This window comes from Podarcis pityusensis (assembly GCF_964106645.2).
Source record: "Podarcis pityusensis genome assembly, chromosome: 14".
NCBI lineage: Eukaryota > Metazoa > Chordata > Lepidosauria > Squamata > Lacertidae > Podarcis > Podarcis pityusensis.
This window is the reverse complement of record NC_138039.1, coordinates 23,714,405-23,739,888: the sequence shown is the minus strand read 5'-3', so window position 1 is coordinate 23,739,888 and position 25,484 is coordinate 23,714,405. Positions and strand designations below refer to the sequence as shown.

General features: G+C 47.5%; 1 protein-coding gene across 1 annotated transcript in view; it reads right to left on the bottom strand.

The window, feature by feature from the left end:
- The window catches only part of RAB26 (RAB26, member RAS oncogene family), a 117,499-nt gene extending 92,919 nt beyond the window's left edge, over positions 1 to 24,580 (bottom strand). Inside the window, exons 1-2 of the mRNA XM_080981737.1 lie at positions 24,158 to 24,580; positions 19,400 to 19,510 (exon numbers count right to left, since the gene is read on the bottom strand). Of these exons, the coding sequence (XP_080837863.1) occupies positions 19,400 to 19,510; positions 24,158 to 24,409 (363 nt within the window). The 5' untranslated portion in view covers positions 24,410 to 24,580. The remainder of the gene's footprint in view (positions 1 to 19,399; positions 19,511 to 24,157) is intronic.
- Positions 24,581 to 25,484: the final 904 nt, after the last annotated feature.

Genomic DNA, 25,484 nt, shown 5'->3' with positions numbered 1-25,484 from the left:
CTGGGGGGGGGGGGGGGAATGTCTCAAATTCATAGCTGACAGAATCAAATGTTCAAGAGGACTTTTAAGCAAGAATCAGACAAATTCAGGGATGATTGGTCTGTCAGTATTTCAGCAATTATGAGCCACGATGCTAGCCCAGGCTGCTCCAAGCTGGTGCCCACCAAAGGCTTTGGACTACAGCTCCCATCAATGCCCTGCCAACACAGCCATGATAGGAGTTGTAGTCCAATATGGCTGTGCTGCCCAGAGCTGATGAACGTTGTGGTCCAACAGATTTGGACAGAGGTGCCACCTTGGACCAAAGAAACATCACTGGAAGTGCATTGTTGGGAGGTGGCCTTGCCCAGTGCAGCTCAGCTTCAATGGTCATGGCTCCTCCTCTCACACACACAAGAGGAGCCTGCCTTTGATGCTGTGTTGCACTTGGCTTGGTGGTTTGGCCTCCTCTGCCCCCTCAACCGTAGGGGGAGGTGAGCCCTATGCTAAGGAATATTGAAAGGGCTGATGACACCTCCCCTACCCTCTAGAGTTGGCACGCCTGGATCTGGATTGCAACGGGATTCAGGAAGGCTGCGCTCGCCAAGTGCATCCTCCAAATTGGTACCCAACTGCCAGGTGCAAGGGGCAAGCAACAGGAATTTGGCCAGCTCCATCTTGCTCTTCCCATGAGCTTCTCATAGGAGTTCCCATGTCAGGCTATTCTTTTGGAAAGGAATGTGAGACAAGAGGGACCCTTGGCTGCAGCCACCACAGACTGGACTGCATCACAGCTCCTCATTCCATGCCAGTGTGGAAAAGCATAAAGCGGGAAGACCGGATGTGTAATATACCCAAAGGTCTCAGCTGTCCTTGATTTCAGAAGCCAGGTGAACCAGCTGCCTTCTACTGAATCAGACAAATTCGTCCATCTTGCTCAGTATTGTCTACACTGACTGGCAGTGACCCTTCAGGGTTTCAGGCAGGGTGTCTTTCACAGCCCTTCCTGGAATTGCAGGGGATCAAAGAGAGGGCCTTCGGCATTCAAGGGAGATGTTCTGCCACCAAGACACGGACCCCTGCACAGCCCCTTCCGCATGACCAGCAAAACCCAGAACAATGCAAGGTCAGAGAAGTTGCAAACTACACAGAAAAGGCACGCTTTCTTGGAGTAGGATTTGGATGATGGGGTAACCACAGGGCATGTGCAATTGTGGTGACAGGCCACACTTTGGCTCCAACACTTCGGCCAAGTGAGCATCCCAGTGGTTCCAGGGTCATGCCCCTGGCTCCCTTTCGACAGTTTCCACGCTGCCTCCTCTGCCTGCCCGCCCTCCCTCCCTCCCAATCCTGTTGGCGCAGCTGCAATGAACCAGCTAAAGCTTTTAGCAGCCAGCCAAAATGGGAGCCCTCCAGAACTGCATTTGGTGGTAAATACCTTTTTTCCTTTCTAATTGCCGGGGGCAGCTTTTAAGGAGATTGTGTTATTGCATATTACTCTGCAGAGGGAACATCGTAATCGCTGCCACTGATTTACGATCGCTTTCTGTTTGGCAAGCAAATCTGTTTTGATTGGTGCACAGCTGATGCGCTGATGGAGGCTAATGTGGAAAAACATTCCCGGAGAGAGGAGGACCTTTCATCCCCTTCGCAAGCACCTGGAGAGGCCTCCCTCCCCATTGCTCGCAATAGCCTGCAGGGCTTCTATTAGCATACATGGGGATTTATGGAACAAGGAAGCCTTTCCCCAACCTGGCATCCTCCAGACACACTGGACTACAGCTCCCACCAGCCCCAAGTTGGGGTAGACTGGAATCATGTGAACAAAAAGAAGCTAACACTTTAAACTTAGACTGTTCCTCTTGGCTTGGAAGATCCATGAAGCTCTTGAAGGGAAGGGAAGGGGGCAGAGGGAGAGAAATAGGTGAAGTGTTGTTAGTTTCAGGAGGGAATGAGAACCTAAGGATCAACTTTGTTACTATACTATACTATACTATACTATACTATACTACTACTATACAAAGAGGGGGGGAAACCCCCAGTTAAATTATTGGTAAAAACTTTTAAAACACTCATTTAAAACATTCAAGGAAATTAAAATAAAAAATCAGCTACAAACCAGATCAAAACACACGTTGGCATTCTATGTTTCTGGATAGGTTTGGCTAGACAAAAATGTTTCTAGCAGCTGCCAAAAAGAGTACAGTGAAGGCACCATGTCCATAAGCAGGGAGTTCCAATGTGCCACGCTAAAATATCCATTTCTTACAAATGTGGAATGGGGGTTATTTGGCACCTGTAACGGTGCCTGTTTTGTCAATCAAAGCAGTCAGGTGTTTGCATATAGGGTAAGGCAATCTTACAGGTAAACTGGTCCCATTTATTACATGGATGCAATTAACAGGCATCTTTTTAGGTCACATCAAACTTTAATTGCTTTATTGCTTATGGCCAAAGATATTTTCTTTTAAAAAATAAATAAATAAATCAAGCAGGTTGAACAATATACAACAAGCCACATCTCCAAATACTGAAAATAATCTTTGCATGCAGTTAAACTATGGAACTTGCTCTCATAGAAGGCAATGATGGCCACCAATCTGGATGGCTTTCAAAGTGGATTGGGCAAATTCAGTGAGGAGAAGGCTATCAACAGCTCCTAGTCACATTGGCCATGCCTGGTCTTCACAGTTAAAGCCAGTACTGTTTCTGGATACCAGTTGCTGGAAGCCACAGGAGGGCTCTTGTGATCAGATCCTGGCTTGCAGGTTTTCCTTTTGGGCATCTGTTTGGCCAATGTGAGAACAGGATCATGGAATCCTGGAAGGGACCCTGAATGTCATCTAGCTCAACCCTCTGCAATGAAGGAATCTCAACAAAAATGCTGAACAAGATGAGCCACTCGCCTGATCCAGCAGCCAAGCTCTTACGTCAATGATAGATATATAAAAATACAGTAAAAAAAGGAGGGGAAAAAGCAAGGATTAAAAAAAAGGGGGAGCAATAAAAATATATTTAAAGCAAGGCACCACCATGCTAATGTATAGTTGTCTCTGAAAGCATTTTGGTGTGAATCCTAGAGGCAGCAAGTACGAAAAGAATCACCCCATAAAAGTCACAATAAAGTTCAGATCCGATGGTAGATATACTCTCTTTTCTGAAATGGTTTCTGAACTGCCTTTTAAAAAGGTAAAGAGAGTTATCATCTATCACTCTGCTTGCTTTTGCCTTCCAGCATGCTCCCAAGCGTTCCTCTGCAACTGTGCTTCCACTTGTTCAGTGCCAGATATTACATCTCAACAGGGGATAGAAAGGTGGGTAAGGCTTGCCCAAAGAGCTTGGCAGACCAAACTCAGAGGGCCCACCCCTGACCTAGTGGGTTATTGGGGGTCACTAATGGTTGAGAGTGAAAGGAACTGAGGCTGAATGTGTGCAGAGGTACAGGTGTGTTTAGCATATGTGGAATTTGTGTGGGTACCGAGTGAGTCAGATCCTCTCTTATAAATTTTGAGGCTTCATACTGTATTTAAGAACATAAGACGAGCCTGCAGGATCTGGCCCAATGACCCATCTAGTCCAGCAACCTGTTCTCACAGTGGCCAACTAGATGCAAGCAGGATTCAAGCACAAAGAACCCTCTCCCATTCCTGAGGTTTCCAGCAACTGGCATTCAGAATTAACATATTTGCTTTCTCCAACCATGTAGGCAGAGCACATCCATCATAACAAGTAGCCACTGATAGCTGTTTCCGCCATGAATATGTCCAGTCCTCTTTTAGAGCCATCCAAGCTGATGGCCATCACTGCCTCCAGTGGAAAGGAGTTCCATAGTTTAACTAACTAATTTACTTTTTATTGTTTCATATATTGTATTTTGGGACGCGGGTGGCGCTGTGGGTAAAACCTCAGTGCCTAGGACTTGCCGATCGTATGGTCAGCGGTTCGAATCCCCGCGGCGGGGTGAGCTCCCGTCGTTCGGTCCCAGCTCCTGCCCACCTAGCAGTTCGAAAGCACCCCTAAGTGCAAGTAGATAAATAGGGACCGCTTTATAGCGGGAAGGTAAATGGCGTTTCCGTGTGCTGCGCTGGTGCTGGCTCACCAGCTGCAGCTTCGTCACGCTGGCCACGTGACCCGGAAGTGTCTTCGGACGGCGCCAGCTCACGGCCTCTAGAACGAGATGAGCACGCAACCCTAGAGTCGGACACGACTGGCCCGTACGGGCAGGGGTACCTTTACCTTTACCTTTATATTGTATTTTGTGGAGGTTGTAAACTACCTTGCCATGTCTTCTGATGAAAAACGGTCAGTGGGGTAGGGTGTTCATGAAAACTCACTATTAGCTGTTTGTGGTTATCCTCTCTCTGCTGATCTCGACAAGAAACGAGATAGGCAGAAAAGGGATATCCACAAACAGTTAACAATGAGTTCCTGTGAATACACTACACTGCTGGGTTGTTGTGAGGAGAGGCAAAGCAGAACCATTTTTTTGCCACACTGAGCTCCTTGGAAGGAAAGGTGAGGTATAAATATAAAAATAAAAAAGAGAAAAATAAATAAAACTTGGCGGCATGAAGCGTTTGGTTCTGTGTTACACAATTCGGAGCTTCCATCTGAGAATGCACACAATTCTTCCAGGCTCACAGACATTGACCAAGCATTGCTCAAAAGCAAAAAGGAAGTCCATTTATTGTGCTGAAACTCTGCCGGAGGGGAAATCTGAAAGGAAGGGGAAAGAGGCTAACACCCTCTGGCTGGCTCAAAATAAAGACAACCAAATCCAAGGCTGGTAGCAGGATTCAGGCACTTGGGAGTTGCCACCTCCACAGGGGCAATTGGGGGCTTTGTCCAAAGGGGGCCCTAATCTAGAAAGCAAAGCAAACAAGCAAAAATCCTTCAGAGCAGGCTCACAACATCCAGCCATTGTGCCGCCTTAAGGCCAGGGCAGGGAACCCGTTGCCCCTGAGACGTCATGTCCTGGCCTTCATGGCGGGGTGAAGAACGTGAACTCTTAGCACCGTTTCTGCCATAAAGTGTATAAGGCACCGGTCCAGGAGTTAGGTGGAGGTGCTCTGAATACAGGTTGTCACTCAGAAGGGTCCAGAAAGTCTGTGGCTCAGTAGCAGAGCACTTCCTTTGTCTGCAGAAGGTCCTAGGTTCAAGCCACAGCATCGCCAAGTAGGGCTCGGAATGTCCCTTGCCTGAAACTCTGGAGAGCCCCTGCCAGTCAGTGCAGACAATACTGAGTCAGATGGACCAGTTATCAAGCAGCTTCCTAGGCTCCACTGCTGATTGGAAGTCCTAAGTTTCACCCACGCCTCTTCCTTCCAATCTGGTGAGCATTACTAGCCGCAGTGGCTACATACTGCCTCCGTTAGTAGAGGCAGCACGTCTCTGAATGTCACTTGCTGGGAATCTCAGGTCCTGCTTGTGGGGTTTTATTTTACAGTGGTACCTTGGATTAAGTACTTAATTCGTTCCAGAGATCCATTCTTAACCTGAAACTGTTCTTAACCTGAAGCACCACTTTAGCTAATGGGGCCTCCTGCTGCCGTGCCGCCGCCACTGCACAATTTCTGTTCTTATCCTGAAGCAAAGTTCTTAACACGAGGTACTATTTCTGGGTTAGCAGAGTCTGTAACCTGAAGTGTATGTAACCCAAGGTACCACTGTATTTATTTTAATTGTCAAGAGTGAATTTCTGTCAAATTATTATTTGCTGATGTTTTGAGAATTAATTTTATTGTGCACTATTATTTCCTAACAGATGATTGAATATTACTTTATTTGATATGTTGCCGTTTTATTTTAAAGTTATGTTTTCTTATGGCTTTTTGTATTAGATCAGGTTACTATATGGCGTGTGTTCCCTGTTGTATATTTTGTTGCTGTAAACCCCCTTGAGTACAGTAATATAGAAAGGCGGAATACAAATTAAAAGTGAAATGAAATGAAGATGCTGGACTAGAGAAGCCTTTGGCCCGGACCAGCAGCAGGGCTCATATTTTGCTCAGATTTCTCCTGAAATGGGGGGGAACACTTTACAGCAAAGATGAAAAGGAACTCTCTGCACGCCGTGGGATTTGCTGCTCAGCAGAGCATCGCTTGCAAAGCTTCTGCAAAGCTGATGCTTAACAGTTGTCACCAAAAGCAAACTGGAAAGCGGATAAAGGGACATAGTACAGTGGATACAGGGACGCGGGTGGCGCTGCGGGTTAAACCACAGAGCCTAGGACTTTCCGATCAGATGGTTGGCGATTCGAATCCCCGCGACGGGGTGAGCTCCCGTTGCTCAGTCCCTGCTCCTGCCAACCTAGCAGTTCGAAAGCATGCCAGTGCAAGTAGATAAATAGGTACCACTCCGGCGGGAAGGTAAATGGCATTTCCGTGCGCTGCTCTGGTTTGCCAGAAGCGGCTTAGTGATGCTGGCTATACGCCGGCTCCCTTGGCCAATAAAGCGAGATGAGCACTGCAACCCCAGAGTTGTTCACGACTGGACCTAATGGTCAGGGATCCCTTTACCTTTATCTTTTACAGTGGATACAGCACTGCTTTGCTTGCAAAAGCTCCCAAGGTTTGATCCCTGGCATCTCTGGGTTGGGTATTTAAAAACCTGGAGCACTGCTGCAAGTCAGTGTCAACAGCACTGAGGGGGATGATCAGTGTAAGTCAGCTTCCTATGTTATTTCCTTGCAACACCCATTTTGAACACACACATTTCCTAGGGCAAGAAAGAGCTTTGCTAGGAAAACACTACCTTTAAACTCAACCAGGCAAATAGGGCCACAAACGTCATTATTAGCCCACATTTTTCATAGTTCACACACACCCTTGTTAACACATTGACAGCCTGGAAGGCAAATAAAAAAATACCCCCCCTTTCCTCCTGTTTACAAAGGTTTCACTGCTTGTTCGCCTACAGGCAATCCTTCCTCTCCATGGGTGACCAGGAAAGCAGCTGTTATAATAATATTAATTTTAACCAGGCTTGGAACCCAACAAAGATAATTTAAGTGGTTTTCCTGTTGCCAGTCAGAACCGACGCAGCCAGGATCTTATCATTCAATCCTATAAATAAGACACACTGTATGCTTTCACCTAAATCAAACCCTTTTGTTATAGTATGTCCCTGGCTTCGGGGCTTTTGAAAAGAAACTAATTTGGCAGTGGGGTAAGAAATGTCCCCATAAGTTTTCAAAAGGGTGGCTGGTAAGAAGCAGGTACATTTTATCGGGACTGCAGTTATTAAAGAAAGCACCCGTTCCATCCACTCTTTTTTTTAAAAAAAGCACCTTATACAAGCATTAGACTTCCAAATGAAGGTTCGTTTACCTCCAAGGCACGAATAAACTGACTTGAAGACGTGTGTGTGTGTGTGCGCTGCATTTGACATTTCTGACTTAGCAGTGAGTCACCTCCCAAGCACAAATAGTTACAGCAAGGGAAAAGTGCTAAATTTCTCCTGAGAGGAAGAGCAGGAAGGTGGACAGATGCGTAGAGATAGGACCTGAGCTACTAGCCAGGGGTCTAGTATGCAGATTAGCATATTAGCAGATATATTTGTGCATGGGTTTCTACACCTGCCCCACACATGAAAGGAGCTTGCCTTCTTGCAGTTTGTCCCCATGCCCCCAACTGTCGTGCAAATTACCAGCTGATCAACAGAGACCGCATATGGGTTTCTGCTGCAAATCCAGGGGAATGCAGAGAATGGCATGGGGCACAGATTTCACCTTCCTGAGAAACTCTGAGCTCGTGGTTGTGGCGGTTGCGTTTTAAGCAAAGAAACAGCAAGCTTTATTCCTTTCTGGCCCTGAAGGTATATGTGCTGAAATTTCAGAAAGGTGGGCAACTAAGATTCCTAGGAATCACCTCTGCTGCAACAATACTCACTTATGCAAAGCAAAGGGAATACAGTGGTACCTCGGGTTACATACGCTTCAGGTTACAGACTCCACTAACCCAGAAATAGTGCTTCAGGTTAAGAACTTTGCTTCAGGATGAGAACAGAAATCATGCACTGGCGGCGCAGCGGCAGCAGGAGGCCCCATTAACTAAAGTGGTGCTTCAGGTTAAGAACAGTTTCAGGTTAAGAACAGACCTCGGGAACAAATTAAGTACTTAACCAGAGGTACCACTGTAGTTCCATAATTTATACAAGTCACGGAATGCTGGATTCCATTTTCCTCTCCCCATCACAGAAAATAGCCATTCGTTTGCTGCGAACACCTGTGCACCAGCTCCAGGGGAGAATTTTGTCATCTGGAAAGGGCTGATCTCTCCCCAGGCATTTCAGAAAGGAAGGTTCTTGCGATAACCTGAAGGAGAGGAAGTCGCTGGCAGTAATTAAGATAGCTAATTAGTGTCGGAAGCTACAAATTAGACTTTTGTTATTCTTGGCGGATAAGGCTCCGCATTGTTGTTGTCCCCCCCCCCCCATTCCATTCTTGTTTTCAAACTCACAGGGGAAGAGTTTGTTTTTCCAATTCAGCTCCAGCGCTTATCAGGACTACTAAACAATCTTAATACCACTGTAATGAACACTCTTGCAAGCAGTTCTAAGAAGGGCCACAGCTCAGTGGCAAAGCACCTGCTTGGCATGCAGAGCGTCACGGGCTCAATTCTCCAGCATCTCCAGGCAGGGCTGGGAATGACTCCTCATCTGAAACCCTGGAAAGATGCTGCCAATCAGTGTCAACAATACTAAGCTAGGTGGGCCATGAGTCTTGAGTCAGTGTAAGGTGGCTTCTGTCCTGGGCCAGGAATTGGCTTTACCTGTTGAGCAGCAGCCTGAAGGAGCAGGAGGCACAGTGACTTCACCCACTGCTGATCAGCCTTCTTGCTCCTGATGTGAACCAGCTGGCTCCAGCTTTCTTAAGCAGGGTTTCCAGCCTCATTAGGGCCAGGGCCTTTTCAGTACTCATCTAGGGCTAGGGCCTTTTCAGTACTGGCCCCGACTTGGTTGAACGCTCTGTCACAAGAGACTAGGGTCCTTGCCATCTTTCCGCAGGGCCTGCAAGACAGAGCTGTTCCGTCTGGCCTTTGGTTTGGACTCAGTCTGACCCTTATGTTTCCCTCCCCTTATGGTTTTGATTTATGGGCTACTTTTAAAATGAGGCTGCATTTTAAATTGCATTTTAACCTGTATTTTAAATTGTTTGTTTTTTCCCTATTATGTTTTTACTGTAATTTTACTGGTATTAGCCACCCTGAGCCTGGCTCTGACAGGGGAGGGCTGGGTATAAATAAAAATTATTATTATTATTATTATTATTATTATTATTATTACTATTATTCAGTTGCTGGAAACAACATTTGTCATTCCTGGCCAGACCTTGCTGCTTCTCGTGACCTTAGACTCTCAGCTTTCTTGACCCCCGGACCATCTGACTACATGAGCTGAGATACTCCTGACCTTAGGACTGGACTGAACCTCGCATACAGACTCTGTCTCAAGGCAAGTACACCCCCCCCCCAACTTGGCTGGTTGGCTGGCCTTCCTGCCACTGAGTTTTGCCATGGCTAAGCAGCACAGGACTATGACAGCTTCCTATTTAAACCAGTCCTTTATTCAGAACCAAGAGGACTAGAACCTTACTTTAAACTGAAAGTTTAAACTAAAATAGAGGAAAGACTATAGACTGCACACTTCATATGTAAAAAGCCCAGGTTCAACCTTGGGCATCTCCAGGCAGAGCTGAGAAGGACCCCTTGCCTGAAATCTTGCTGCCAGTCAATGCAGACAATACTGAGCCAGATAGGTCAATGTTCTGACACTGTATAGTGAAGGACCGTAGCTCAGTGAGTAGAATATCTTCTTTGCAGTCAATAAAGGCTCAATGTCATGGACTCGTTGGATGCAGAGGAATGGTGGGAGACACCAGCTGGGGAACCTCCAAGGGAAGAGGACAAAGAGCCTGGGGACTGGTGGTGGGATGATGATGAGTGGTCAGAGGGAGAAGAATGGGAGGAAGAGGTGTCAGAAGCTGAAGAGGCAAAGGGGCTTAGTGCAGGCATAGGCAAACTCAGCCCTCCAGATGTTTTGAGACTACAGTTCCCATCATCCCTGACCACTGGTCCTGTTAGCTAGGGATGATGGGAGTTGTAGTACCAAAACATCTGGAGGGCTGAGTTTGCCTACACCTGGCTTAGTGAGCTGGGAGAGTCTGTGGTAGAGAGAAGCCCAAAATCAGAGGCAGCAGCAGAAGCAGGAGACGAGGGAGGCCAAGACGCAGAGATGAATCAGGCTGGTGAAAAAGCACGGGTGTCTCCCCCTTCTGCTGCAAAAAGCTCCCCTCCACCCTCATAGGGGCAAGAGCTACTGAGAAGAGTCTGGCTCTTTAGTCTGGCGCTCCTGAGTGGATCCTGTTTCTTCCAAGGGAGTTAACTTCACTTACTCCATGTGGTTTATTGCTGGCTCGCTTCTGACACCCAGGTTAAACCTCTGGCATCTCCAGGTAGGACTAGGAATTACCCCTTGCCTTAGACCCTGGAGTCAGTGTAGACAATACTGAACTGGATCATTGGTCTGACTCAGTACAGCTTCCTATGTTCCTAGCAGATGATAAACAAACTAGGCACTTAAGTCCTAAACTGAGGCTTGCTACTGTGCTGCGGGAAGACTGCTAGCAGGTCATGAGAAATTAAATTTAATCAAATGCTCCAGTGAGCCCCAAAGCTCTCCACTTGCAGTGCTTCTGCATGATTCACTGGCCTGCCTCACTTTGCCTCTGGGACACAAGAGCCTAGAGAAATTAGGATAGGGAGTCAGCTGGAGGAGACAGGCAGGGTGGAGAACTGACAGGCAGAGGTTGCCACTCTGTCAAAAATTAGAAAGTACGAACACTCAGATACACATCCTTCAGAACCATGGACAGGTCTCAGGCAAGGGAAGACTCACTTTAACAAGCTCACCTTTGTCAACCTGGTGTCCTCAAGATGTTTTGGACTACAACTCCCATCAGTCCCAGCCAGCATGGCCAATGGTCTGGGGTGATGGGAGTTTCAGTTCAGCAACACCTGGGAGGGCACCAGGTTAGCCATTCCTGCTTTGCAGTCATGATGGCTAGAAGCATGCTCAGTATGTTAGAGTGAAAGTTAAGCCCCCAATAACCAGATGTCGCCCTTTGCTTGCTATGCAAGTACACTTGCACACAGATTCTAAATCCTGCAAATTCTGAACCCATTACTTCAAACACATCTCTTCTCCTCGTTCCAGCAGTGAGACAAGAAAGAGTTAGCTACAGGCTTCAAATCTAATAATTCATTCTAGGGATGTTTCTTCGTTATCCAGACACTTGTCTGTGTCTTTGCAAATTAGTCATTCCAAGTGTGCATTTTGGTGTTTCAGTATCTCTCCTATTAAATCAGGCAAGAACACAATTTGATTCCTCCATGGCACTCTCTGCGCTGAATAATTCAGATTTGTGCGGGGAGGGTTACAGAATGCCTGGATGGCAATCTTATGCAATCCCGCTTGCTGAATATTTGCTAATTTCATCCTTCTGATTCTCTCCCCTGACCCCACCCTCACCCTACCCCTTCATCATCAGACTGTTTGTAATGGCTGGACAGTTTTTGCATTGAGAAAACTTTCCACCAGAGAAATGTCTTATAGTTCCTGAGGCATGGGCAGAAGAAGAGGATGCCTTGCACCTCAACCCAAGCAGGCCTAGATCTGGCCAAGTGCCTGGAAAGGAAACTGCCTGGGATCCTACCCTACAAAAAGCAAGCCATTCTCCAGTCCATATTAGAAAGACAGGGTGAAAATAAAACAAATATACGGTATTCCCATCCCCATCCCTCAACATACTAGGCAAGAGATTGAAAAGCACAAGAGAGCTCTGTCAAGCATATTTTGTCACAAATACTGACTTTGGAGAGGTGGAGGGGAAAATACTTCCTTTTTAAAAAATGTGATAACTTCTCTAGTTGAGATTTGTTAACGGACTCTACATCCTCCATGCATAACAATGCAAGAGCATAAAAAGCAACTGCTGGATCAGGCCTGTGGCCTATCTAACAGAGCATCCTGTTCTCACAGTGTCCAGCCAAATGCCCCAGTTGAAAGCCTGTGAGCAGGACCCAGGCACAAGAGCAACTCTCCCCTCCTGTGGTTTCTAGCAAATGGTATTCAGAAGCATTGCTGCCTCTAATTGCTGAGAAAGAGCATAGCCATTATGGCTAATAGTCATCGGTAAGCCTCTCCTCCATGCATCTGTAAGCACAGCACAATATTGCCAACAATGTCCAGCTCAGCCTTCACCAATCAGATGTTATGGACTACAACTCCCATCACATCCCATGAAGTATGGACCATGGTCAAGGATGATGGGAGCTTTGCACAAACCCAAAAGGTAAAAAATGGTAAAAGACCCCTGGACAGTTAAGTCTAGTCAAAGGTGATTATGGGGTTGTGGCACTCGTCTCGCTTTCAGGCCGAGGGAGCCGGTGTTTGTCCACAGACAGCTTTCTGGGACATGTGGCCAATAGGACTAAACCGCTTCTGGTGCAATGGGACACCATGATGGAAACCAGAGCAGCACACGGAAATGCCGTTTACCTTCCCGCCACAGTGGTACCTATTTATCTACTTGCACTGGCGTGCTTTCGAACTGCTAGGTTGGCAGGAGCTGGGACAGAGCAATGGGAGCTCACCCCATTGTGCGGATTTGAACTGCCAACCTTTTGACTGGCAAGCCCAAAATAACATGGTGAGTGGTACAGAAAAGTTTCAGGTAACAGAAATCAACACAAATCTATGAAAATTAATAGCACCGGTAAGTTTCTACTAGCTCACTTACATCAGTGTAAGTCATTTGGAGCTCATCCCCAGATTAAAAGGGCACCCCCCCAAAAAAAAACCCCATCCCCCCCCAATGGTACTCTGTTAATCTGGAAGCTTGATTCTTATGGAAGGAGCATCAATTCACAATCTCAGCTTGGTGCCTCTTCAAAGCCTTCAAAAAGTCAAAGATGAGGGTGGTGCTGATACTTTTGTCACTCTGCTATCTCCCATTTATGGAGAAAGTGTTAATTTATTTCACTTTCCATTATGCAAGGAATCAAACACAGTTCAAACCTTGTCAGTCAGCCCATTGATGCGTTAATTAAGGCCTAGGCAGAGCCAGAGAAGCTCAATCTTCCCTGATAGAGGCACCACTTTTGCGATGGTGGAAAAACAAATTAAAGGCACAAAACACAGGCAGACGGAAGGTCCCCCTTGTGCCACCGGAGCAAGCCTCACCTGTTCTGCAACTCATATCGGGACGGGAACAATGGGCAATTGCAGCTGTCCGACATAAACAAGCGAAATTCTCCAGTTCATAAGCAAATGTGCAAATCTCAGAAATGATCATCAGGCACTGGGCTGCTGCAGAAAGGACAAGCAGAATGGCAGAGCAACTTTCCCCAAGCTGGTACCCTCCAGAGGCATGGACTACCACTCCTATCAGCCCCAGCAAAGCCATGGCCTGAGACCAAGTCAGACAGCTGGCCCATATAGCTCAGTACTGTCGACACTGACTGGCAGCAGCTCTCCAGGGTTTTCAGTCTCGGGAAGAGCTTCTGGATACTGTTTAGTGCCTGCACCCAAATCACCACTCAACACATTGCAGGGTGCAAACACAGGGGCCCTTCCCCATCTCTCGCTGCCACCAGCCCCACACCCTCTGATTCAGACAACCCTGGAAATGCTGGGGAAAGAATTGCAAGCTATCCTATTGCCTGCCACCAGCAGAAGTAGGCCGCCAAACGGTATCCCAATCAATAATTCATAGAATATGAAGACAAATTTTTGTTTGGGATTGGCTTGTCACAACAGCGAAGAAATCTGTCCCAGATAATTGCATGGTACACAACACTGGCAACTGCCTTTAATGAAATGAGGGCTTAAAAGCAACAATCCCACCGAGCTAAATATCTGCTACACCAGAGGCGGGGAACATTTTGCAGGCTCCCTTCTGGTCAAGCTTGCAGGACCAGTGAAGGGTCTGGGCCTGGAGAGAGGGGTTCAGCTTGGGGAGAGTTATTGAGGGCCACATAGAAAGGTCCAGAGGACCTGATGGTTCCCATCCCTGTCCCACACACTCATTCTGTAACAAGGAAGTAAGATGACTCAAAGACAGAGATTGAGATCACAGAATCGTAGAGTTGGAAGAGACCCTAGGGATCATCTAGTCCTAGGGATCCAGTCTAATCACCTATAAATCCAGCCCATGGACCATCCAGGAACCAGCGTGTTTTTACATGAGTAGAATATGTCCTTTTATTTAAAATGCATTTCTGGGTTATTTGTGGGGCCTGCCTGGTGTTTTTACATGAGTAGAATGTGTGCTTTTATTTCAAATGCATCTCTGGGTTATTTGTGGGGCAAAAGAATTCATCACCCCCCCCCAAATATAGTCTGGCCCCCCACAAAGTCTGAGGGACAGTGGACCGGCCCCCTGCTGAAAAAGTTTGCTGACTCCTGATACTAGTCCAGCCTTCTGCAATGCAGGTATATACAGCTGTCCCAAACAGGGATTGAACCTGCAACCTTGGCATTATCAGCACCACGCTCTAACCAACTGAGCTATCCAGATGTTGCTATACCATTGCCGATCGCCATGGGACTTTTGGGTTTTGGGTTGGGTTTTTGGAAGATGCCTGAGCCTGTTTTATGTGTGTAGATCAGTGCACGCTGATCAACGCACAGTCTTCGAAGTAGGGCTCTGTTCCAATGGCATGAAATAGTCACGACAAACCGGTAGATTCCTATCTGCTGCAGCCTTCATCTGCCTTCACAGCCATTGTAACATACCGCTTGTTATCATCCGCCTGTTCTGCCGTTGAGGACTTCTTGGATCATTCTTTGTCCGGCTCCTTCCCTTTGACCTTACCGCCTTGGGTGACCCTGTTGGGAGTACGAGATTCCCAACGGCTTCGCTCACAAGGGTCATAGGAACATGCAAGCCCACTCATCATGACAAGGTGATGATCCAGCGAGAGGGTCATGTTGTGCGGATGCCTGATAATCGTCTTCCAAAGCAACTACTCTATTCTGAACTTAAAAATGGAAAGCGTAATGCTGGTGGTCAACAAAAGGGGTTTATAGACTGTCTCAAGGCAAATCTAAAAAAATGTAGTATAAACACTGACAACTGGGAAACACTGGCCTGTGAGTGCTCCAGTTGGAGAACAGCCTTTACTAAAGGTGTCATGGGCTCTGAAGACACTCAAACTCAGGACGCAAGGGAGAAACGTGCTAAGAGGAAGGCACGCTTGGCAAATCCACACTGTGATCAGCTCCCGCCCAGAAACCAATGTCCCCACTGTGGAAGGACATGTGGATCCAGAATTGGCCTCCACAGTCACTTACGGACTCATTGTTAAAACAGTGTTTATGGAAGACAATCTTACTCGGCTACAAGTGATCGCCAAAGAAGCAGCAGCAGCAGCAGCAGCAGCAGCTATACCATTGTTTGTTTTTTCTTATTTCTAATTTACCATCATAGTCAGTTTACTTTTCCCAGCTTTTAGGAAACATGGTTGAAAGACATCCAGAGGGGAAACTGTGTTAAGTTTGTTGCAGGAAAAACAAGAAAACCTCTTCTTTCACCTTAAAGACTTACAAACCTGTTCTGTGAATGGCCACAGTTAATTACATAATTGCAAGTGTCTGCACTTTTCTGCATTTCATGTCCCTCTGATCGAATGCTTTAAATCCCTACCTCCTCCCCAAAAAACATACAAAGAGATTCCTGTAACTCAGAATGATATTTCACACATCTGATAAAGTGGATTGTACTTCACAAAAGTTTGTACTGATTTAAGGTGCCACAAGACTTGTTTATGGTTTGAGAACTTTGGCAAGCCATCCATCCAATTTTATTCGCCTGCCACAAGCCCGCAGAAAATAAAACACCAAAATCATACAACTACTAACATAAAATGAGTAGAAGTATGTGGCACATATACACAGGGGAGAGAAAATCCACCTAAACTTCACTTGAAGTTGACAAAGTCTTTGACAAATCTCTGTATGTGCACAACTAAATAAATAACTGGGGACAATGCTTGTGTTAACATACCCATAGAGTCTAGAAATACGAAAGGCATTTATCACAACGATCACATACACTTCAGGTACTGGAAATTTATCACTGGAGGACGCCCAGGAATGTAACTGTCCCACCCTCCACAAATCAGCCAAAATCTCCTGTGAGGAACAAGGAAACTGGCTGCAAGACCTCTCCAAATGAAAGGAAAACAGGGCTTTGGGGAGCTCAACAAAATCAACTGAGTCCCATTCTGCCAAGGGATCAGCTACTATAAAAAACTGCCATTTCACTGGGAATTCTTTTTTAGAAAAGCTCAGCAGGAAGCCAGCACATATATCCTTGCTGGTACGTATAATTGACATGTAAAAAAAACAAAACTGTTTTCCAGTTGTTTTAATATATTTAACAGTTCTGTATTTATTTATTTATTTTATCTCATAAAATCTATGCACCCTTTGATTGTAAAAACTCAAAGCAGTTTATGAAGAGAACAAAACAATAAAATTATCCCTGAAAAAAACTCTTTAAGGCATTCAAAAGATAAAATCAGCAACAAACCAAAATCAGATTAAAACAAACACCAACATTCTACACTGTCTAAGTAGGCTTGAGAACAGTGAAGGTGCCTGTCTGATGTCAAGTGGCAGGGAGTCCCAGAGGGTGGGTGCTGCCATGCTAAAAGATTCCTTACAAATGCGAAGCGAGTGCTATATGGCAATTGAAACAGTGCCAGTTCTGCAGATCGAAGCAGTTGAGCAGGCATATATGCGGGAAGGTGGTCTCACACAGGTAAGCTGTTTTATGCTTTTATTAGATTGTAAATCACTTTGGGCTGCTCCACGGAGGGTGATTCATAAATGAAACCAATACGCTCCACACATATTTCCAGATCTAGCTGCATTTGCAGGTCCTAATCACCGCAGGGGAGATTTCATAGCAAAGCCTTCCATGGGCAACCAGCCGACAGGGTTGCAACCATTGCTGGGGGGCAGGGAGAGAGAGAAAATCTGGTGCTGGCTGGCCAGCTTCCTTGCAACTTGAAAGAGACTCTCATCACACCAAAATCCTCTTAAATAGGAATGAGAGATCTGAAGAGATACTGCAGGGGGAAAGAGAGCAAGAATAAAAGGCAGGCGCTACTAAAGGGGGGGGGGGAGCTCGTGTTCTGTAGCTCCGCGACTCCAGAACGCTCCATGATGCAGTTCGTAAGAAACTGACAAGGTCACACCATTGATGGTAGGTAGGGCCATGCACACTGTGTGTGTTCCAGCCACTTAGCTATTTATAAAATGTGCATGTTGCTTCTCTAGCTAAAACACAAACCATTTAGAAACACAAAAGGCAATAGGAAAGAGCGCAGTTAAAAAATTTAAAAAGAAAAGTCTAAAACGTGGTAGAAGCACTTGCTTTTCATGCAGAAGGTGCCAGGTTCAATTCCTGGCATCTTTAGGTCAGGTTGCAAATATCCAACGCCCCCCCCCCCCAATTGAAAACCTGGAGAGCTGCTGCAAGTTAAGAGTCAAAAAAATCATTCGCATCTGTCTGTCCTGAGAGACAAATGAATGCTGGAAAGTCTGGCTTGTAGGCTCCCCTTTGGGGCATCTGTTTGGCCACTGTGAGGACAGGATGCTGGACTAGATGGGCCTGATCCAGCCAGCTCTTCTTATGCTCCTATGTGGACGACTTAAAGGGAGGCCAGGCAAAGAATCACAACAGGCAGACTTAACCAGCCAGTTCCATTCCATTCCATTTACTATATAGTACAGTATTTATATACAGGGATGCGGGGGGACGGGGGGGACACCATCACCAAGGCCTCAAGGGTCTGAGATGGTTGAGAATGGTATGTAAAGCGGTACTGGTACACAAAATGTATTTGTATATTTTTTGTTATTTATTTTATGATACTACACTACACCACCTCAGAACGCCCACATAATAGATAGTCTCATCACTATAGATAGAATAAGAGAGGGTTTTTTGTTTTTGTTTTAAAAAGGCAAATGTTCAATTCAGAGTCATCCACCCAGATGGACCTGCTTGAAGCAAACCCATGCTTGAACGAACGGTTTTCTTCCAAGAGAGAAGGGTTTCAGCATCTTCCTAACCACATCACAACTTCAGTTATGACATTTGCAACTGAGAACACTAACTAGCATTGCCGGCAGGTACTTTCAGACCCTGGGCTTTTAAGGTATTACAAGCCACAAGTATTATTACTTCAGCTGTGAAACCCACAATTCACTTTCCTCTCATCTTCACAACCGACACCACCATTCCGTGCTTTACAACAGCTTCCATACCCCTGACACTGCAGTAAAAAAGCCAATTCCGATAACAAGGAAATACTCTGAACACGAGCAGTTTCAAAAATCCACTTAAGCCATAGCACCTTCAGGACTACAGGAATAAAACAGGTCTCGCTTCCCTGGCAATAAGTGTTGGAGGAAAGAACAGTAAGGAGAACAACAAATAGCACTAAATAAAGACTTATTTATTGCTAGCTGCCCAGAGAATGCATTTACTAATAATGCATTTTTAAAGTAAAAAACAATAAAGTGAGCATCCATAACCATGTTCATGGCAGGCTTGCCCCAAACTAGAAAAGTAAGAAAGATTAAACAGAAGATGTTTCAGCAACCAGCATCAGTCCCAGTGGGCCTTGGCAGGCCATCAATGGCTCAAGGTGCTGATGCTGGTTCTGGTTTGCTTGGTCCTTTGAGTTCCCCCTTGGTTACATGGCCCTGGACTTCTGCTCCAAAATCCAGCCCTACCTGCAGTACCAACATTCACAAACTCATTGCAAAATGTACAATGAGAACATTTGCTTCCCCTAATTGTAAAATCCAGGAAAATGGGAGGTCATTACAGAGTAAAGGAACAACACGCTCTCTGATCTGGCAACAATTGAGTGCTCTCAGAGGTCCTCCAAACACACAACCCTTCAGGGCACCAGCTTTGAATGGAAAGAGTTTCTTTTGCAAACTAGGCAGGTGTTGTTTGCCATCCTTACAGCACCACGGTGACTATCAGCATGGCCAAACCACCAACAAAGTGGCAGGAGAGCTCCCTGACATTGGTCTGTGACCATCTCATGCAATCACCGAGGGCTGGCGGCTCTTGGTAAAAGGCAAGGGATAGACAGATTGGGTCTACAGGGTGCCAGCCACCAAGACAGCCTCCTGTCCCCCAGTTGTGCTGAAATAAAACAAAAGCCTTTGCATGAGAACACAGTTCCTATAAGGCTGGAGCAGCAAATGAACATCTAGGTGGCTTAGGCTCCCTATTCATGCGGATTCTTGAATCTCCGACCCCCAAAATGTTATGAAGTCAGGCCTGTGCAGCTGAAGCAAAGGAACAAAGCCGCCCAAAAATCTCCTTACCCGGAAATCAATGCCCACTGTAGAGATGAAGCTGCCAGCCAGGAAAGCACCATCCTTGAACCGCACCAGCAGGCAGGTCTTGCCAACCCCGGAGTCGCCAACCAGCATCACCTAAAGAGAAAAGAACAGGCACGGAGGGGTGGGGATTAGAGCTGGATAAGCCCCTTTTACTACTAGTGACCTGGAGCTACAAAGCTCTACCTTCTGGGCTCTCTGCTTCTAGCCAGGGCCGTAGCTAGGGGGTGGTGAGGTGGGCCCCCGCCAGGGGCACAGGTGACTGGGGATGCAAAATCGGCTTTAAAAAGTCCATAAATATAAATATTGATTATTGCCTCATAAGAAATAATTTTAAATAGAGGGTGAATTGAATGGGGGGTTGGAGGAGATGCAGAAAGAAGAGCTAATTTGTCTGTGGCTAGGGGGTGCAATCTGGATGGTTCTACCAGGGGCGCAAGATCACCTAGCTACGGCTCTGCTTCTAGCGCACCAGACTGTGAATGGATAACAGTGGGGCAGGGTTGGGGAACCTCAAATCCAGGGGTCCAATACAATCCTCAAACCACATTCTATACTACGACTACTGTATTACTGCATTGATATCTGCCCTCCCCACCCTCAACCCCTGGCTTGCCTAGTTAGCGCTGGCCCTCTTAACACAATTCCAGCTCCTTATAGAGAGAACTCATCTATCAGTGCCTCATAATCAACTCTCTCTCCTGGCAGTTTAAACCTATCTACGTGCCAGACAGGCTGCAAGTTTTCTGCCGGGCACACGGCGGCTCTGGCCTGGAATCAGAATCGTGACCTGACGGACTTTGATAGAATTCATTGCTCTGGCCCCAGTTATTTCAGTGGCCTGTCAGACAACATTTATAGCAGCCACCCCCAACCTAGCACCTCAGTTGTTTGGTGCTCTACCTCCCATCAGTCTCAGCCAACAGGGAGATTGTGGAGAGTTGTAGTACCACTGTTGGAGGGTGCCAGTTCAGGGAAGGCTAGTTTAGAGCAGCATTGCACAGCAGCCCACATCCTGAACTCAAGGCATTATTTCAAGCAGGGGCTTCTACATACACACATAATTTTATTGGTATGCCACCTTTCCATATGTTAAAGTCATGCCCAAGGCAGCTTACGGCATGAAAAAAATACATAATTAGGAAAAGAATACATAATTAGAAACATAATTAGTTTACATAATAAAGTAAACAATATAACATCAAAAAGCACACAAGCAAATAGAAACAACGCCCACATAATTAAATCATAATTAAGATTTAAAATTAAAGATGCAAAAATTAATATCAATAATAACACAACACCAACACCAATAAGAGTCTGTTCAGCAGCTTTTGTAGCTGGAGTCAGTCAGAGTCCCTTACTCCCAGACCTGGTGGAGGAAATCCAGCACGGTAGGAAGCAGATCTTCCAGGGTTCACATCCAGGACTGTCTCTGGCTACCTAGAACTTTGTAAGGATGTAGGATGCTTATACTGAGTCAGACGACTGGTCCGTCTAGCTCGGTACTGTCTACTGACTGGCCGAGGCTCTCCAGGGTTTCATGGACATTCCCAGTCCTACTTGGAGATGTCAGGGATTGAACCCGGGACCTTCTGCATGTGAAGCAGATGCTCTACCACTGAGCCAAGGTGCACTGAGTCAAGGTGAGAACTCAATGAGCCCTACTCCCAGGTAAATCTGTATAGCTTGTGGGTCACTCTCATGTTATTTAAGAAATGTAAAAACTGAGTCCTGCTGGGTCAGGCCAAAGGAGCCTATTTAGTCCAGGATCCTGTTCTCACAGTGGCCAACCAGTGGGAAACCTGCAAGCAGGACCCAAGCACAACAGCCTTCTCCTCAATCGTGTTTCCAGCAACTGGCTTTCAGAGGCATATGGTCTCCAACACTGGAGGGAGAGCCTAGCCATTGTGGCTAGTAGCCATTGATACCCTTATCCTCCATTAATTTGTCTGATCCTAATTTTCTGAACTCTGTAGTTTCTGTTACATAAGAAGCAGTTTTATACCAAGTCCGACCATTGGTCAATCTGGCTCAGTATTTTCTGCACAGACTGGCAGCATCTCTCCAGAACTTCAGAAGGCAGTGATTCCTCACATTACCTGGACATGCCAGGACTGAACCTGGGACCTACTGCATGTGGAGGTGCTCTACCACTGAGCTATGGTGGTTGGACTAGATGACCCTTGGGGTCCCTTCCAACTCAACAATTCTATGGTTCCAAGACTCTTCTCTAAGGCACAGAAAGTAAGTTATGAAATCCTTCTCACAGGCACAAGAAGATTCTCTAAACTGTAGTCCTAGGAAACTGATCACCAGCCTCACTCGCTCCATGATTTAACTTGGCAATCACTTTTGCTTGCAGGTGGGCTATTACACATTGCAGAAAAAGTATGGTGGTATTCATTTCAAAGGCTAATTCCATCTTTTGTGCAACCTTCCACAGACATTTACGTATGTGCAAATGTGTAGTAAATGTGCAAACAGGCAAACCATGCAGATGCCGGCACATATACTACATCTGAATGCCTGTTTTGCACATTTGCTACATGTTTGCACATTTACTACATTTGTGAAACGTATAGTAAACATGCAAACAGCTGTCAAGCATGTAGTAAATGTGCCAAACAGGCATGTTTTCAAATATTTGTTTGCTTTCTAATATTTTAAATTATTTTTACTCTACATTTAATTGTAAACACATTTTATTGAGTTTTATGTGCTCTGCTTAAAGGTAAAGGTAAAGGAACCCCTGACCATTAGGTCCAGTCGTGACCGACTCTGGGGTTGCGGTGCTCATCTCGCTTTATTGGCCGAGGGAGCCAGCGTACAGCTTCTGGGTCATGTGGCCAGCATGACTAAGCCGCTTCTGGCAAACCAGAGCAGCACATGGAAACACTTTCCCGTTGAAGCAGTACCTATTTATCTACTTGCACTTTGACATGCTTTCGAACTGCTAGGTTGGCAGGATCAGGGACCGAGCAATGGGAGCTCACCCCATCGCGGGGATTCGAAGCACCAACCTTCTGATCGGCAAGTCCTAGGCTCTGTGGTTTAACCCACAGCACCACCCGCGTCCCATGTACTGGCATGCAAAAGTGCAGTAAATGGGATACCTGAGTGCCCCACCAGAGCCCTTCAAATATTTTAGAAAACAGGGAGTCAACCCACAGCTGAAGGTGTGCTGCAACCCAGAACTTTTCTGTCAATCATGCCTGACTGAATATCTCAACGGCATCTCAGCAGTATAGGCAGGCCTGCTGTGAAAAGGGCTAAGGAGGAACACTCAGCACACACCCATTCACTTTCACTATTGTTGCTTTTTAACAACTTTCTAAACTGAAAAAGGAAAGGAAAGAGAAGGACTAATTGGCAGAGAACACCCCTCACAGCTGAGTATTGCCATGCCCACAACATTTCCCCCAATTCTCTCCAGGGAGCGGGAGCCCAGAAACTTCTGTAGGGCCACAGCCCCCCTCCCCTGATCTAGGGCTCAGCCCCTGAAACCCTGACTCCAGGACTCACACCTGAGACAACAGTCATTTTGAGCATGTGAAGAGCAATTTCCATTCCTGCACACCTGCAATAGGGGAAGAGGCTTTCTATCTGGCAGCTTTCCTATATAACCTCTCTGTGCTCTGGAGAGCAGCCCTCTCCTGTTAAGCAGCTAGACCTCAGGATCACAGGAAGATTGGGAAGCAAAAAAGGGTGATGGAGAGGCAGTGTGGTATAGTGGTTAAGAGCGGTAGACTCGTAATCTGGGGAACCGGGTTCGGTCTCTGCTCCTCCACATGCAGCTGCTGGGTGACCTTGGGCTAGTCACACTTTTTTGAAGTCTCTCAGCCCCACTCACCTCACAGAGTGTTTGTTGTGGGGGAGGAAGGGAAAGGAGATTGTTAGCCGCTTTGGGACTCCTTTGGGTAGTGATAAAGCGGGATATCAAATCCAAACTCTTCTTCTCTTCTTCTTTGTCACAAGACATTATGACGACCATGCACAATCCTAACCATGCCTATCCTACTGAATTCTTTGGGGTTTACTCCGGGCAAGTGGGGCAAGGGCTGCAGCCTTAGGCAGCTTTGGGGGGAAAAAGAAAAAGACAGGCAGATAGAGAATCAGATGAAATCCTGGGTAATGTCTAACAGCTGCCATCTTCCCTGCCAGGAACCTCCAAATAGAGAGGCAGTCTACCAGCAAACACCCACATCCCGGAGGCAAAGCAACAGGTGTTCTCCATAGGAGTCCCATAAATATGCAGCTGACGGGTGACTAAACACCTCCCCCTCCAACCAGCCGGACTCTTCTCCTGGGGCTTATCTGAGACTCAAAACAAGCTTGGTTTGAACCGCTCTTCTGCAGGAGGGGGCCAGCTTTGCAGAACGCAGCGCCACAAGGCACCCCACACCCCAAAGCAAAAGGTGCATATGGAAAGGGGCTTAATTGCCAAACGGGTCATTGGCAACAGGTGTGTGTAAGTTTTTAGTTTCTCAGAATCCCCCCCCCCGCGCCAAAATAAATCTAATTTGAATGAGGTGGCGAGATACAGCCTGGCTTTCTGATGTCCTGAAACCCCCCCCAAAAAAAGACGCCGCCACCCTCCATGGCTCTGGGAGCCCTCTTGGCACAAGTCTCCAAGCGCCTTTACGCACCCGCGGGACGGCCTGGGGCGCCTCGCTCGCCCTCTCCACCCGCCGCCCCGGGTCTGGTTCCCCCTCCCCGACGGCGCCGAGCTCCGGAGCTCACCTTGAAGGCGACGTCGTAGAACTCGCCGCTGGAGCTCAGCGAGGGTCGGCTGGGCAGCGCCGCCCCGTTGGCAGTGGAGGAGCCGGCGGCGGCGGCTGGGGCGCTCCGGGCTCCGGCTCCGGCTCCAGCAGCGCCCTTGGGGGCTGCCGTCGGCGCCGCGCCCCGGGAGCCCTGGCCGGGCAGGGCGGAGGAGGGCGCCGAGGCGGTGCCGGCGCCGCCGCCCTTGGTCTTGGGGCTCTTCTTTCGGGACATGCTGCTGGCTCAGGCAGGGCGCCCGCCTCACCGCCGGCTCCCGCCGGGCAGCTCCCGCGCGCTCAGCAACCTCTCCAGCGGCAGCAGCGGCAGCAACATCCCCGCCTGCCTCGCTCGCTCGCTCCCTCGCAGCCGCTGCCGCTCGGTCCGTCGATCCGCGCGTCCGGCCCCGCCTGCCGCTCCCGCCGCGTCTCCGCCGCTAGGGGCGCCCGCGTTCACTCACGCCGTGATGTCGTGGGGGGGGGGGGGGAGAGCTAGGGGACTGCCAGGCTTTTCTGCTGCCCCAGGTGAGCTGAGACGGGGGGGGGGGGAGTTCTTTATTTAATATATTTGTGTCTTGGTTTTAAGAACATAGGAAGAGCCTGCTGGATCAGGCCAATGGCCCATCTAGTCCAGCATCCTGCTCTCACAGTGGCCAGCCAGAGGTCTGTGGTAGGGGTGCCACCTCGCCCTCAGGATTGTGGGTGCTCGCCACCACCACACAGACATGCGAAGTCACACGCACACACCTGCACAAGGACACCTGCGCACACCTGCATGGGACGCGGGTGGCGCTGTGATCTAAACCACTGAGCCTCTTGGGCTTGCCAATCAGAAGGTCGGCGATTCGAATCCCCGTGACGGGGTGAGCTCGGTCCCAGCTCCTGCCAACCTAGCAGTTCGAAAGCACGAAGTGCAAGTAGATCAATAGGTACCGCTGCGGCAGGAAGGTAAATGATGTTCCCGTGGTTTCCGTCATGGTGTCCCGTTGCGCCAGAAGCAGTTTAGTCATGCTGGCCACATGACTTGGAAAGCTGTCTGTGGACAAACGCTGGCTCCCTCTGCCTAAAGCGAGATGAGCGCCGCAACCCCATAGTTGCCTTTGACTGGACTTAACCATCCAGGGGTCCTTTACCTTTTTGCTACATGCAGGTGTGTGTGTGTGATATCACACACCCACATTGTGGTGGCCGGCGTCAGCCGCTCCACAGCCAGCAAGGCATTCTTTTCTGTGGAGAGGGGAGAGACTCTGTCTCTATGTCCAAGCCCACATCCACCCCTCTCAGTGGCAGCGCCGCTGCCGCCTGCCGCCTTC